The 15,449-nt window shown below is 45.6% G+C and overlaps 1 protein-coding gene across 3 annotated transcripts in view; it reads left to right on the plus strand.

Moving 5' to 3' along the window:
- Positions 1-15,449, plus strand: part of me3 (malic enzyme 3, NADP(+)-dependent, mitochondrial) — a 95,970-nt gene that overhangs the window by 6,523 nt on the left and 73,998 nt on the right. For all 3 annotated transcript variants that reach the window (XM_031895653.1, XM_031895654.1, NM_001113837.1), the window contains 1 exon segment: positions 4,067-4,283. In XM_031895653.1, the coding sequence (XP_031751513.1) occupies positions 4,067-4,283 (217 nt within the window).

A 15,449-nucleotide genomic window follows, 5' to 3' on the forward strand; every position in this document is an offset into this window, starting at 1 on the left:
GACCCCCCTGTAAATACAGGCTCCCCAGGACTATTTAACCCTGTACTGCCCCTCATACTGACCCCCCTGTAAATACAGGCCTCCCCAGACTATTTAACCCTGTACTGCCCCTCATACAGGCTCCCCAGACTATTTAACCCTGTACTGCCCCTCATACTGACCCCCCTGTAAATACAGGCTCCCCAGACTATTTAACCCTGTACTGCCCCTCATACTGACCCCCCTGTAAATACAGGGCTCCCCAGACTATTTAACCCTGTACTGCCCCTCATACTGACCCCCCTGTAAATACAGGGCTCCCCAGACTATTTAACCCTGTACTGCCCCTCATACAGGCTCCCCAGACTATTTAACCCTGTACTGCCCCTCATACAGGCTCCCCAGACTATTTAACCCTGTACTGCCCCTCATACAGGCTCCCCAGACTATTTAACCCTGTACTGCCCCTCATACTGACCCCCCTTGTAAATACAGGGCTCCCCAGACTATTTAACCCTGTACTGCCCCTCATACTGACCCCCCTGTAAATACAGGGCTCCCCAGACTATTTAACCCTGTACTGCCCCTCATACAGGCTCCCCAGACTATTTAACCCTGTACTGCCCCCTCATACAGGCTCCCCAGACTATTTAACCCTGTACTGCCCCTCATACAGGCTCCCCAGACTATTTAACCCTGTACTGCCCCTCATACAGGCTCCCCAGACTATTTAACCCTGTACTGCCCCTCATACTGACCCCCCTGTAAAATACAGGGCTCCCCAGACTATTTAACCCTGTACTGCCCCTCATACTGACCCCCCTGTAAATACAGGGCTCCCCAGACTATTTAACCCTGTACTGCCCCTCACACTGACCCCCCTGTAAATACAGGGCTCCCCAGACTATTTAACCCTGTACTGCCCCTCATACAGGCTCCCCAGACTATTAACCCTGTACTGCCCCTCATACAGGCTCCCCAGACTATTTAACCCTGTACTGCCCCTCATACTGACCCCCCTGTAAATACAGGGTTCCCCAGACTATTAACCCTGTACTGCCCCTCATACTGACCCCCCTGTAAATACAGGGCTCCCCAGACTATTTAACCCTGTACTGCCCCTCATACTGACCCCCCTGTAAATACAGGGCTCCCCAGACTATTTAACCCTGTACTGCCCCTCACACTGACCCCCCTGTAAATACAGGGCTCCCCAGACTATTTAACCCTGTACTGCCCCTCACACTGACCCCCCCCTGTAAATACAGGGCTCCCCAGACTATTTAACCCTGTACTGCCCCTCATACTGACCCCCCTGTAAATACAGGGCTCCCCAGACTATTTAACCCTGTACTGCCCCTCATACTGACCCCCCTGTAAATACAGGGCTCCCCAGACTATTTAACCCTGTACTGCCCCTCATACTGACCCCCCTGTAAATACAGGGCTCCCCAGACCAAGCGAGCAGATCTTAACGTGTATGGCCACCTTAACACTCAGCTAGTATAAGGGCTGTTCTACCCACCACAGCCATCTGGTTAAGGGTGAGGACACACTGGGCTACTAGTAGCAGCTACTTTTCCATGGCTCCTAAAGGCCAGAAAAGCCCCTGCCATAGACAATACTGAGAATTGCCTCTGCTAAAACACACATAGAGACAGTTATCAGTAAATGATCAGCATTGTCTGTTTTAGTAGCCGCGACAAGTAGCTGCTACTAGTAGCTCTGTGTGTCTTCACCCTAATAGTAGAGCAAAGAAAATGCCCTTATGTTCCACACCACTAAGGATTAGGGCAATGGGTTTAGAGGCCAAGCAACATTGCAATAAGAAAGTAAAATGGTATCTCCCACCTACATGTATAAGTAAAAACATACAGCAAGGAATGTTTTGTGTACATAATAATCTATAGTCGCCACCGTACTAAGGGTGAAGACACACGGAGCTACTAGTAGCAGCTACCGAAATAGACAATGCTGATCATTTACTGAAAATTGTCTCTATGTGTGTTTTAACACAGGCAATTCTCAGTATTGTCTATGGCAGGGGATTTTCTGGCATTTAGTAGCCGTGAAAAAGTAGCTGCTACTAGTAGTTCTGTGTATCTTCACCCTTATAGAAGCAGCATGGAAGCTCTCACTCCTGAGTATAAATTCGGATATGAAGCAGAGGAATGTTTTGAGCTATAAAATCATCATTAAGGCATTTAAGTGGAAATACAATGTATGTGCGTATAGTGTAGGGTGACCAGATCGCTTTGAAAATACAGGGACGCGTCTAAAAAATCCAGCTAGCAGGGCTGCACACCCTAGTACAGTGAGAGTTTGTATGTAGGAGACATATCTGATTGGGTGTTACCAAACGTTCCGCTTGCAGATGATGTGGTTTGGGCAATGCCCATTGGTTATCAGGAGCCACTTCTGGCTTTGAAGGGCAAGTTGCTTCAAGGAGAAAATGTTGTGTTTTGCCGAACCCGTGGTTGCTATGATGAGTGTGTCGGCTTTGTGGTTCCTCTGTTTGCACATCCTGTGGTTCTGTGTGCTCAGCCCGTTGGTTCCTAGGAGCACCTGATGTTTGGAGGCATGCACATTTCTTTCTGTGTTTAATGATTTATAATAAATAACTGTAAAATGCCATTTGCACATATATATGGAATGTATGTATTGGGGTGTATATAGCAAGGCCCCCACCTTGCTTTAAGTTTTTAGTATGGGGCGACAAGTTACCCTCAGGCTTGTGATACTAATGGAAAAACCGATAGAGCTAAATCAAGTGTGTGTGTGTATATATATATATATGTGTGTGTGTGTGTATATAGTACTGAATAACATGTAATATTCTGAACATGAAATGATTTATTTCTTTGTCTCTGATAATTTATGTGATGTGTTTTAGTAAGTCTCCCTAGCAACTACTTCCCTCTTTATTGCAACTTTTCCACTCTCTACTGGTAGGGATACCCCCATGCTGACATCACCCTACTGGTAGGGATACCCCCATGCTGACATCACCCTACTGGTAGGGATACCCCCATGCTGACATCACCCTACTGGTAGGGATACCCCCATGCTGACATCACCCTACTGGTAGGGATACCCCCATGCTGACATCACCCTACTGGTAGGGATACCCCCATGCTGACATCACCCTACTGGTAGGGATACCCCCATGCTGACATCACCCTACTGGTAGGGATACCTCCATGCTGACATCACCCTACTGGTAGGGATACCCCCATGCTGACATCACCCTACTGGTAGGGATACCTCCATGCTGACATCACCCTACTGGTAGGGATACCTCCATGCTGACATCACCCTACTGGTAGGGATACCTCCATGCTGACATCACCTTACTGGTAGGGATACCTCCATGCTGACATCACCCTACTGGTAGGGATACGTCCATGCTGACATCACCCTACTGGTAGGGATACCCCCGTGCTGACATCACCCTACTGGTAGGGATATCCCCGTGCTGACATCACCCTACTGGTAGGGATACCCCTATGCTGACATCACCCTACTGGTAGGGATATCCCCGTGCTGACATCACTATACTCTGTGTGACACCTCTGTGCTCATATCCCTTTACATGTGACGACACCTTCATGTACACATACCAATACTTATGGCAACTTATGGCAGCAGCTGAAAGGAGGTTCCATAATTAAAGACATGTCAACCCCAAAAATAATTTTCTTCCTAATAAAAAAAACATCATTCTAAGCAACTTTCTCATATGAATTTATTACCACATTTTAGTGCTTTCAAAGTTATGTGTAAATATAACTGCTAATGAAAGCAGCATTTGCTGAACTCCTGGTTGTTACTCTTTAAACAATGTTTCAAAGTTGCCTAGAATCTTGTTTTTTTTATTAGGCAAAAAAATATATTTTGGGTTGACTTGTCCTTTAAGAACCAGTAGATAAATAAACAATAGATGCAGGGGTTCAGTTAATGGGGATTGGTTATTACTATAGTCAAGTGTTCTGATATTTGCAGACAGTATTAGTTTACATTACATATTAATGAGTTTACACACAGAGAGACAGAACATTGAGTGACGGGTTTCTTTTCTCTCTTTCAGATACAGAATGAACAGTGTGATCAGCAAGCAAGTCATGTCTGTGGGACTCAGAGCCGCCAGTGGGGCAGCCAGGTTGGGATTATGGGCACCGGTCCTTAGCCACGCCCAGCCCTCCATTAGGGTGTGCCACACAGCTGCCGGTGGGGGGACCCCGGTTAAGCCTCAGGCCATAAAGAAGAGGGGCTATGACATCACCAGAAACCCCTATCTCAACAAGGTAAGGGGGGAAATAGAATTTATATGTACTCTGACTATTCTAAAGTTGCAAAAAGTTTTGTTTGAGTTCTTCTTCCTAGTGAGGTTTGTGCCATAGCAGAGCCGATATGGTCACGATGCACTACTGTACCAATTCCCCTCAGCTTGGATAGGGTTAATAATGTCTTCCCCAAAATTGTGAAGCATTGGGCTGTGTCTGTACTTTTAGGTTTATAGTATATAAATAAGATAAATAAGGCATACATGGGATTTATGTGCTATTGTTACAAATATCATCCCCAGCTTTTCTTTATTGTGCCGAATGTAACCACATATTGCCCCCCACTGCTCTCAGTTTATGGTATCATCTATATTGGTAAAGGGGAGGGATCTCAGGGCACTGTAAGATAAAGTAGTGGCACTGAGGCACATTTTCTGTATACAGGTATGGGACCTCAGGGCTGAAGGCTTAGGTGGCCAAACTGGAAAACAATGTTCTTGTTTGGTGACCCAGTAAATGCACATATGTCCATGTTTGGGGTACTCAAGAGGGAAACAAATCGGTGGCGGTTCAGGAAGGAAGTGAGTGTGATGGAAGTTGAGTGCAGGGCTGGTGGTGCCGGGTGTTATTATCGGCTTTCATTGACAAGGGTGTGCCACGGTGTGTGCCTATGGGTGTGCCAGGGTGTGTGCCCATGGTGTGCCAGGGTGTGTGCTCATGGTGTGCGTTCATGGTGTGCCAGGATGTGCGCCCATGGGTGTGCCAGGGTGGGTGCCCATTGGTGTGCCAGAGTGTGTGCCCATGGGTGTGCCAGGATGTGTGCCTATGGTTGTGCCAGGGTGTGTGCCCATGGGTGTGCCAGGGTGTGTGTCCATGGGTGTGCCTATGGTTGTGCCAGGATGTGCGCCCATGGTTGTGCCAGGGTGTGTGCCCATGGTTGTGCCAGGGTGTGTGCCCATGGTTGTGCCAGGGTGTGTGCCCATGGGTGTGCCCGTGGTTGTGCCAGGGTGTGTGCCCATGGTTGTGCCAGGGTGTGTGCCCATGGTTGTGCCAGGGTGTGTGCCCGTGGTTGTGCCAGGGTGTGTGCCCGTGGTTGTGCCAGGGTGTGCGCCCATCGGTGTGCCAGGGTGTGTGCCCGTGGTTGTGCCAGGGTGTGTGCCCATGGTTGTGCCAGGGTGTGCGCCCATCGGTGTGCCAGGGTGTGCAACCTATCGGTGTGCCAGGGCGTGTGCTCATGGGTGCACACTCAAACAGTGCAGTAACCAGTATGTGACCAGCTCAGATGGAAAGAATTTGATTTTGTGTGGTTTCCTTTGTGTGATGACAGTGGAAAAATAGAATAACCCTCAGCTGCCTGCCAGATACACTTAACTTTTTATATTATAAAACTGCAAAGAATTCTGCCGAAAGTTCCCCTTCAGCTGCCGTAGATTTACCCTTCCCCTTTATTCACAGGGAAGGCAGCTGTCAGCACTGAACTCCTTGTTATCTTTGTGACTTGCTCGCTAGAGGAAGCCTGCGTTCCCCAGCGCAAAGGAACAAATGTACCCTGTGTGCTTCCCTGACCTATATATATGTATCATGGTCACGCCACTCCTCTGTGCCTTTTAATCTCCTTCTAATTTACAGTAAGGGAAACATTCTTGTCTGTATTCCACATACTGTAATATTTGTATTTACACCGGGGACCAGCATCCTTCCTCTAGCTAGCAACTTCAGTGCTGACAGCTGCTTTCCCTGTGAATTATACTGTATCCCCTAGAGTGAATTTTAAGGATATTAGAAGTCACTGAGGGGTTCTGTGCCCATATAAAGGCACAAGGCTGCAGGCTGAGTTATACAGGGAACTCTGAGTATCACTCATGTATTATAAGGGATAATGTACCCCCTACTGTAAATGATAAGGATATTAGCAGTCACTGAGGGGTTCTGTGCCCATATAAAGGCACAAGGCTGCAGGCTGAGTTATACAGGGAACTCTGAGTATCACTCATGTATTATAAGGGATAATGTACCCCCTACTGTAAATGATAAGGATATTAGCAGTCACTGAGGGGTTCTGTGCCCATATAAAGGCACAAGGCTGCAGGCTGAGTTATACAGGGAACTCTGAGTATCACTCATGTATTATAAGGGATAATGTACCCCCTACTGTAAATGATAAGGATATTAGCAGTCACTGAGGGGTTCTGTGCCCATTTAAAGGCACAAGGCTGCAGGCTGAGTTATACAGGGAACTCTGAGTATCACTCATGTATCATAAGGGATAATGTACCCCCTACTTTAAATGATAAGGATATTAGCAGTCACTGAGGGGTTCTGTGCCCATATAAAGGCACAAGGCTGCAGGCTGAGTTATACAGGGAACTCTGAGTATCATTAATGTATTATAAGGGATAATGTACCCCCTACTGTAAATGATAAGGATATTAGGAGTTACTGAGGGGTTCTGTGCCCATATAAAGGCACAAGGCTGCAGGCTGAGTTATACAGGGAACTCTGAGTATCACTCATGTATTAAAAGGGATAATGTACCCCCTACTGTAAATGATAAGGATATTAGCAGTCACTGAGGGGTTCTGTGCCCCCCATATAAAGGCACAAGGCTGCAGGCTGAGTTATACAGGGAACTCATGTATTCACTCATGTATTATAAGGGATAATGTACCCCCTACTGTAAATGATAAGGATATTAGCAGTCATTGAGGTCCCCCTCTCTGTTGCCTCGACCCTCATCCCACCCACCCACAGTCTGTAGTATATCTGTATCATATCTGGATTTTTAATAAAACTTTTAAAGTAACAAATTCTCTCTCACTCTTTACGTATATAAAATGTTGGAGGAGGAAGGTACTATAACATTTTAAATTAAAATCGTCCTAAATGAAACTATTTTACATAGTTGTGCATGTTGTAAATCTTTATTTCTTTCAGTTCCGCTCAGAAAGGGCCCAGTAATGTATTGTGTATGGGGGGGGGGGGGTCACTGTATTGCAATGTATTAGTATAATGTAGTAATGTATTAACGTGCCTGGGTACTGGGTTATAGTGAATAGCCCCCGGGGCTCAGAATGTTATTAGAGAGAGATGGAAAGTAAAGATTCCTTGGTGGAAAGCGTAAGGCCCCTTAATGGAATTCCTTTGGGCTGCAGTAAATAGAATCACTGATATTCTCACGTGCGGCGCCTGATTACAGAAGCCTGGAGTACGGCCTCATTCCTGGGCAGAGTCAGGTTACAAATTGCTGAAGAAAATCTGCCCTTGGCGTGCCTTATATGTCCCACCGTGGGGGAGTGAGCGGGCACATACGGATTGTTTATGGATAAACTAACCACAGTGTTATTAAAGCAATGTCTTTTTTTTATGTTAAAGGGGAACTCTGGCTTCCAAATCAAAATGTGTCAAAGAGCCCCAGAAACCCATAATATACCTATCACTGTAATCCGTTCCTTCAAAAAGTGGGAATAAATATAATTTTATATGCTGTATGTAGGGTTGGCGAGTGTAGAAAACCCAGGCGGGAGGCGGTGTGATGATCTCATGGGGGTGGAATATGTGATGTCAGGGGCATTGTCAATGATGTCAGGGTTATGACATGGTGATCGACGATTGGCTCCTGTAGGAGCTGTTCCTAAGGCTTTTGATCCTGGCTGGCTACTTGCAGAGAGAAGGAAGAAGCCGCGTAGCGGCACTATGTACAACATTTGCACCCTGCGCCCTCTCTCCCTATACTGTATATATAGTAATACCTGTGTATAGTAAACAAGCTTATAAATGTTCTGTACCAAGGGGCAGTAATGTAAATGTAGATGTAGTCAGCTTCCCCTGCTATTATTCTTAAGCGGTATAGACCCTAATTTCATTACACAATTGATTTTCACAATTCAGAGACACCATAAAACACTGTCCATAAACACAAGTCCATTACGGGTGTATGCAGTCGTGCAATGAGGTTGTGTACTCACGACAAGTGTCGCTCTATTGGCTTTTATGTACTGTTTGCCCAATAAAGCTTGTGCAATCTGCTCTATAACCAAGGCAAACAGGCTCCGCTGATAAGGGATTTGGCTCTGATTCTGCTGACAAGGAATTCAAATTTTTTGCTGATTATATGTATAAAAAGGAGAAGTGATGCGCTCAGCACAAGATGGGACAGTACTTAGGGCTGTTTCCTTAGCGCTCATAAGCTGCAAACCCCATGCCCCTGACTTATCCATACATGCCCTCTGTTCTACCCAAACCCCATGCCCCTGACTTATCCATACATGCCCTATGTTCTACCCAAACCCCGTGCCCCTGACTTATCCATACATGCCCTCTGTTCTACCCAAACCCCATGCCCCTGACTTATCCATACATGCCCTCTGTTCTACCCAAACCCCATGCCCCTGACTTATCCATACATGCCCCCCAACTTTTCCATACATGCCCTCTCTTCTACCCAAACCCCATGCCCCTGACTTATCCATACATGCCCTCTGTTCTACCCAAACCCCATGCCCCTGACTTATCCATACATGCCCCCCGACTTTTCCATACATGCCCCCCGACTACTCCATACATGCCCTCTGTTCTACCCAAACCCCATGCCCCCCGACTTATCCATACATGCCCTCTGTTCTACCCAAACCCCATGCCCCTGACTTATCCATACATGCCCTATGTTCTACCCAAACCCCATGCCCCTGACTTATCCATACATGCCCTCTGTTCTACCCAACCCCCATGCCCCTGACTTATCCATACATGTCCTCTGTTCTACCCAACCCCATGCCCCTGACTTATACATACATGCCCTCTGTTCTACCCAACCCCATGCCCCTGACTTATACATACATGCCCTCTGTTCTACCCAACCCCATGCCCCTGACTTATCCATACATGCCCTCTGTTCTACCCAACCCCTAGTCATACTGTGGCTCCAGAACTCTTTGGGCCCATAATGTGAAAATGTCTTTGCCTAAATAGGATCAGTTGGGATGTATGGAAGAAGGCCAGCAATGGCATCCTATTATTATACAGGTATACTATCTATTATCCAGAATGCTTTGGACCTGGTGCTTTCCGGATATGGAATCTTTCCATAATTTGGATCACCAGACCTTACATCTGCTAGAAGTAATTTAATTGTTAAATAAAGAATCAAGAATCAATCCATAGCTCTGTAGGCAAAGCAGAAAGTGGAAGCAGACTTAGAAACACCTTTACAGCACTACCTAGATATCCCTGCATTCCTCACATTCCCCCTCCCTCCTCAATAGCATGGGCATCGGCTCCCCCAGATTTGGGGGTAATACAAAACTTGCTTTAAAAGTAGTGCCCACAAATTGGTACCTGCCTGCTTGCTGTGATTGTGCAATTCCAAAACTGAAGGAAACAACATTTATATAATTAATATAGTGTAAGTCAAGTTTATTTTGCCTGACTAGCATAATAGAAAAGAATTTGTCCCCTTTAAGTTATTGCCCCATTTATAGCTACATGTTACTTGTCCTTTAAACCAATATGATTCAGTTCAGGTGTCCAGCCATTGAGTCATGTTTGGTATATTGTTGCCTTTGTGGATAACAAGTACTATAGGGGTCGTGTTTGATTTATTTTTTGTCCCTTTCTGCACTGCTGGTTCTGGCAATGTAGTAAGAGTCATCTTTTTAGGTGTCCTAAACCACTTTTTTCTGCTCCATAGTCAAAACCAGCAGTGCAGAGAGTCTCAAGGGGAGGATAGATACTGGCTTTATATTTACAAATAACTTTAAAAACATACATTTTTTATATTAAGTATATATTGGGAAGTTGCTGAGATTTGCAATTTCTTTACGTTTAACCTGTAATTCTAGACATCCATCTTTGTCTTCCCCCTATCAAAAGGTCCCATCAGTGAGGTGGGCAAGTATTCATTTAGAGCGGGTTTTTATCTGGCCCACCTGCCTAATAAGTAGTCTCTCGCAGGAATAAGCCGCTTACAGGGCCAATTTAACAACTGCTCAGTGCTATTTACTGTGCTCAGCGCTCAGGGTGCGCTTTATTAGAGCGCAGGGCTCTAAGCCATAAATACTGGGAAGGAATATGGGTAATTTTATAGCATGTAATTATAAATAATAAGGCCATATTAAGTTTATGCTGAATGTCAAAAGAAATAAGTGCATAAAGGCATGCAAAGGGCCATAATGCTGCAGAAATGACATTGAGTTATTAGAGGGCCCCATGTCTGACAAATGGATAATTGCTCAGAATGTTAATCTGCTGCACGATGCTGGCACATTCAGTGGGGCGCACAATGGGTTCCAGTGTACACGGCTCTTTGGCTGGCCGAGCAGGGACCGGCAGGCTCTGAAGGTGGGAGAGTGAGTGAACAAAGGGGGCAAAAGAACCGGGAGGTGTCTATAGGCTGCAGGTACAGTACAGAGTCTATTAATGGGCAGAACTCAAGCAAAGTGACGCAGAGAGATGTAGTGTAAGTAACATGAATACAGGTATGGGACCTGTTATCCAGAATGCTCGGGACCTGGGGTTTTCCAGATAAGGGGTCTTTCAGTAATTTGGATCTCCATAACTTAAGTCTGCTAAAAATCATTTAAATATTGAATAAACCCAATAGGCTGTTTTGTCCCCAATAAGGGGTAATTATATCTTAGTTGGGATCAAGTACAGGTACTGTTTTATTATTACAGAGAAAAGGGAATCATTTAACCATTAAATAAACCCAATAGGGCTGTTCTGCCCCAATAAGGGGTAATTATATCTTAGTTGGGATCAAGTACAGGTACTGTTTTATTATTACAGAGAAAAGGGAATCATTTAACCATTAAATAAACCCAATAGGGCCGTTCTGCCCCAATAAGGATTAATTATATCTTAGTTGGGATCAAGTACAGGTACTGTTTTATTATTACAGAGAAAAGGGAATCATTTAACCATGAAATAAACCCAATAGGGCTGTTCTGCCCCCAATAAGGGGTAATTATATCTTAGTTGGATCAAGTACAGGTACTGTTTTATTATTACAGAGAAAAGGGAATCATTTAACCATTAAATAAACCCAATAGGGCTGTTCTGCCCCCAATAAGGGGTAATTATATCTTAGTTGGATCAAGTACAGGTACTGTTTTATTATTACAGAGAAAAGGGAATAATTTAACCATGAAATAAACCCAATAGGGCTGTTCTGCCCCAATAAGGGGTAATTATATCTTAGTTGGGATCAAGTACAGGTACTGTTTTATTATTACAGAGAAAAGGGAATCATTTAACCATGAAATAAACCCAATAGGGCTGTTCTGCCCCCAATAAGGGGTAATTATATCTTAGTTGGGATCAAGTACAGGTACTGTTTTATTATTACAGAGAAAAGAGAATCATTTAACCATTTAATATACCCAATAGAGCGGAGTTCCCCTTTAATACAAAAATGCCAAGAAAATGGCATTGTAGATCAGCTGGACTAACTTGGCCCATTTGAATGCAATCTGTATGTTTGATGCATACACTCACCTATTGTACAGCGTTGACACATTCTAAATATGTCTTAATGATAAGAGTGAGATACAGGTAGATATTGCTCAGGTTCTCTAGCCCCCTCTAGTGTTAGTTTATAAAAACTCAGCAAGAGAATCCTCTGTATATCACAGCAACATAACAAAATGGCTTGTTATTGGACGATCCAGTAATATAAATAGCTAAATAGTGATTTGCGGGATAATTAGCCCCATTGCCATGGTTACCAGCTTACACATAATAACACAACATCACGGTTACTAGGGTTCAAACATAAAATTCAACTGCATTTGTTTCCTACTAAGCTTCTGGCAAATACACAGGAACTTATTTATACTGAGGAAAAGCTTTGATCCTCCCATAATGTTCTACAGAACATTAAAATGTTCCTACTGAACTGGAGTACATGGGAATACCTATTCTGGCATGGTTTTATGGTATCTCTCTGTACAGGCTATAAGCAAACTTAGGGGGCTGTTCCTGCTGAATTGTGCTTAGTACAGGGAAATCCCTATTCTGCCATAGTTACATGGTATCTCTCTGTACAGGCTATGAGCAAACTTAGGGGGCTGTCCCTGCTGAATTGTGCTTAGTACAGGGGAATCCCTATTCTGCCATAGTTTTATGGTATCTCTCTGTACAGGCTATGAGCAAACTTAGGGGGCTGTTCCTGCTGAATTGTGCTTAGTACAGGGGAAATTTTTGTTTATTGAGTTCTTGCATCCTAATACAATAAAGCTTAAAATAACATAACAAATAAGCAAAAGCATTAAATAGATTTACATGCAGTAAACATAATTAGCTTATCCATAAAACGTATCCGCTTGCTCTGTGGGCAACTGTACAAATGTTACAAAGCTGATGTATAGTTGCACCTGAGCTATACAACGCTGCTCAATTTCCAACTTTAACTCAACTTCAATGAGCGGCTCAGCCTGGCTGGGGGCCACTCTACTATAAACAACTATATACACAAAACATGGCTCTGACTCCAGGAAGGCAAAAGATTGGGCTACTCACCTAAAACTGTATGAAGCCCCATCAGAAAAATACGACGAAGGCAAAAATCTAAGGGGGGTGAAAAGAACTAGCCCAACACCAAAGAGACATCAGAATTAGCAAGAGACTCACGGTGGGTCAAACTGAATGCCCCTCCACAGACCCTTCCACCTTGCTTCATCCATCCTTTGTCTCTCCAAAGAGCGTATCTTCCCGAGCTCACCCAGTACCATATCCACCACCACTGGACAGGGGAGGACTTCACGCCTGAGAGAAACCTTGCACCGTGTGTTCCAGGTGTAAAAGCGGACAACAGAGCTGACTAAGAAAAGAGTGCCCAAATCATACCCCCTGTGTCGCTTGAATGCCCCATAGGCCCACTCCTGGTAATTACAACCAGAGAGGCAAGGAATGCCCAAGGCAGCAGAGACTTGTTTGTAAACATCTATGTTAAAGGGGCACTGAAGCAAGAAGTGGTCCATCGTTTCCACTTCCCCAGAGCATTCCTCTCGTGGGCAGTCACGGTCATCAGTGCGTCTGTACTTCAGATTCCCATTAACATAGAGCTTCCCGTGGAAGGAGCGCCAGACGACATCCCTGAGCTTCGGGGGAACCCTTGGGGAATTGACTAAAGAGAGCCCTGATCTCAACACCTCGTCTGGACAGTCTTTCAGGGCCAGTGATGCATGAAAGTAGGAACCCAAGACTCTCCTATCGATGTCCCTTCTTGGAGAAGCCCTGATCTCCCCAACAGACACACACCACCGCCTCATCACCTTCAGACTCACGGCAACATAAGGCGGGAGAGGGGCATGAGGAGCACGCACGCTCTTTACCAAGCCGCCTCTCTTCCAACACTCAAGAAAAGGAAGGGCCCAAACTCTGAAGATCTCCACCCACAAAGGAGGCTTCTCCAACAGGAGGTTGTTATAGTTATACTTAATAAAGGTGTTCACGAAGAACACAACGGGGTTCACCATACCGAGACCCCCCTCCTTCCTTTGTAGGTAGGTAATATTTCTTTTGATGAGGTTTGTCTTATTCCCCCATAACAGTTGGAAGAAGAGACCTTTGATCTTAACGTAGAAAGCTTCTGGCAAAAGGCACACATGGCTGAGATACAAAAAGATTGGAATCAGGTAGGTTTTGATAAGATCCACCCTTTCTCTGAGGGTAAATTTCAACCCTTTCCACCGGTTCACCAGAACAGATGCGGTTTCCAACTTGCCCTCCCAAATTTGCTTGGCATAATCGCCATGGCCAAATTCGATACCAAGAATTTTAATTTTGGGCTGGGCCACTGGGAAGACATCCGGAAGATCGAAGGCAGGATCTCCCTTCCCCATCCAGAAAGTTTTGCACTTATTCTGATTAATCAAGGACCCAGAGGCCCTTGAGTAGTCCCTTAGCACCCGTGCCACAGTCTCTGCCTCCTCCCCACTAGACACGACTACTGTGACATCGTCTGCATAAGCGGAGACCTTCAGGGCCCTCCCGGGAGACAGAGGAACCCCTGCTAATGCATCGCACTCTATCCGCCTTATGAGGGGATCAATGGCAAATACATAAAGCAAAGGGCTCAAAGGACAGCCCTGTCGGACCCCAGAAGAAACCCCAAAGCTCTCCCCGGACCACCCATTCACAAGTGGGAAACTCTCGGCCCCTTTATACAAAATCTTTAGCCAATTAACAAATTTACCCGGAAGACCGTACCTGTCAAGGAGCAACCAGAGATACTCGTGGTTTACCCTATCGAAAGCCTTTGACTGATCCAAAGTCAGCAGATACTTACCCCACTCGCAGATCCTGCACCGCTCTAGGACCTCCCGGATGCCAAGGACAGCGGAAAAGGTGCTGCGGCCCTTCACTGTGCAGTGCTGAGAGGGGGAAAGAAGCCTTTCTGCAAAAGGAAAAAGGCGGTTGAACATGACCTTTGCCAGAATCTTTCGGTCTGTATTGAGAAGAGCGATGGGGCGCCAGTTCTCAACCTTAGACTGGTCCAAACCCTTGGAGAGGAGAATAAGAGCTGAGTGTCTCACAGAGGGAGGGAGTAGGCCCTCTTCCAGGGTGCTATTGAATACCTCTGTGAGACGAGGGGCCAGGACATCAACAAACTGTTTATAAAATTCGGCTGTTAAACCGTCAGGCCCTGGAGACTTTTTGAGGCCTAAGCCTTCAATTGCCTTCCTGACCTCCTCAACTCCAATCTCACACTCCAATTCGTCAAAAGAAATATTCTCATCTTGCAGAATAGGGGTCTCTTCCAGAAAGGAAGACATACTGGCCCGGGAGAGCCCCTGCCCCTTCAGGAGTTTAGCATAGTAGTTCTTAACAACTCTGAGAATACCAGGGACCGAAGTCTCTAGCACCCCAGCCTCATTTTGCAAGCCGTGTATGGACTTGCGGGAAAACACTTCCCGGCAGTTTTGGTAAGGGTCGGGCGAGTGGTGCTTCCCGTAGTCCCTCTCCAAAACCAGGGAAGAGTACCTGTCATACTGATACTCCTTCATGAGGGCACGGACCCTGGCAACTTCCCCACCTTGGGCCCCATCAGACACCAGTCTGTCTAACTTTCTCCTGAGAGATTGGTAGGCACGATCTTTATCAATTTGTATCTTGTTTGCTAGGCCTCGAAAGAGTCCTGCTGCCCTCTTTTTGACCATCTCCCACCACTCCGCCTTAGTGTTGCACAGA

Source organism: Xenopus tropicalis, chromosome 2 (genome assembly GCF_000004195.4).
Source record: "Xenopus tropicalis strain Nigerian chromosome 2, UCB_Xtro_10.0, whole genome shotgun sequence".
Classification (NCBI taxonomy): Eukaryota; Metazoa; Chordata; class Amphibia; order Anura; family Pipidae; genus Xenopus; species Xenopus tropicalis.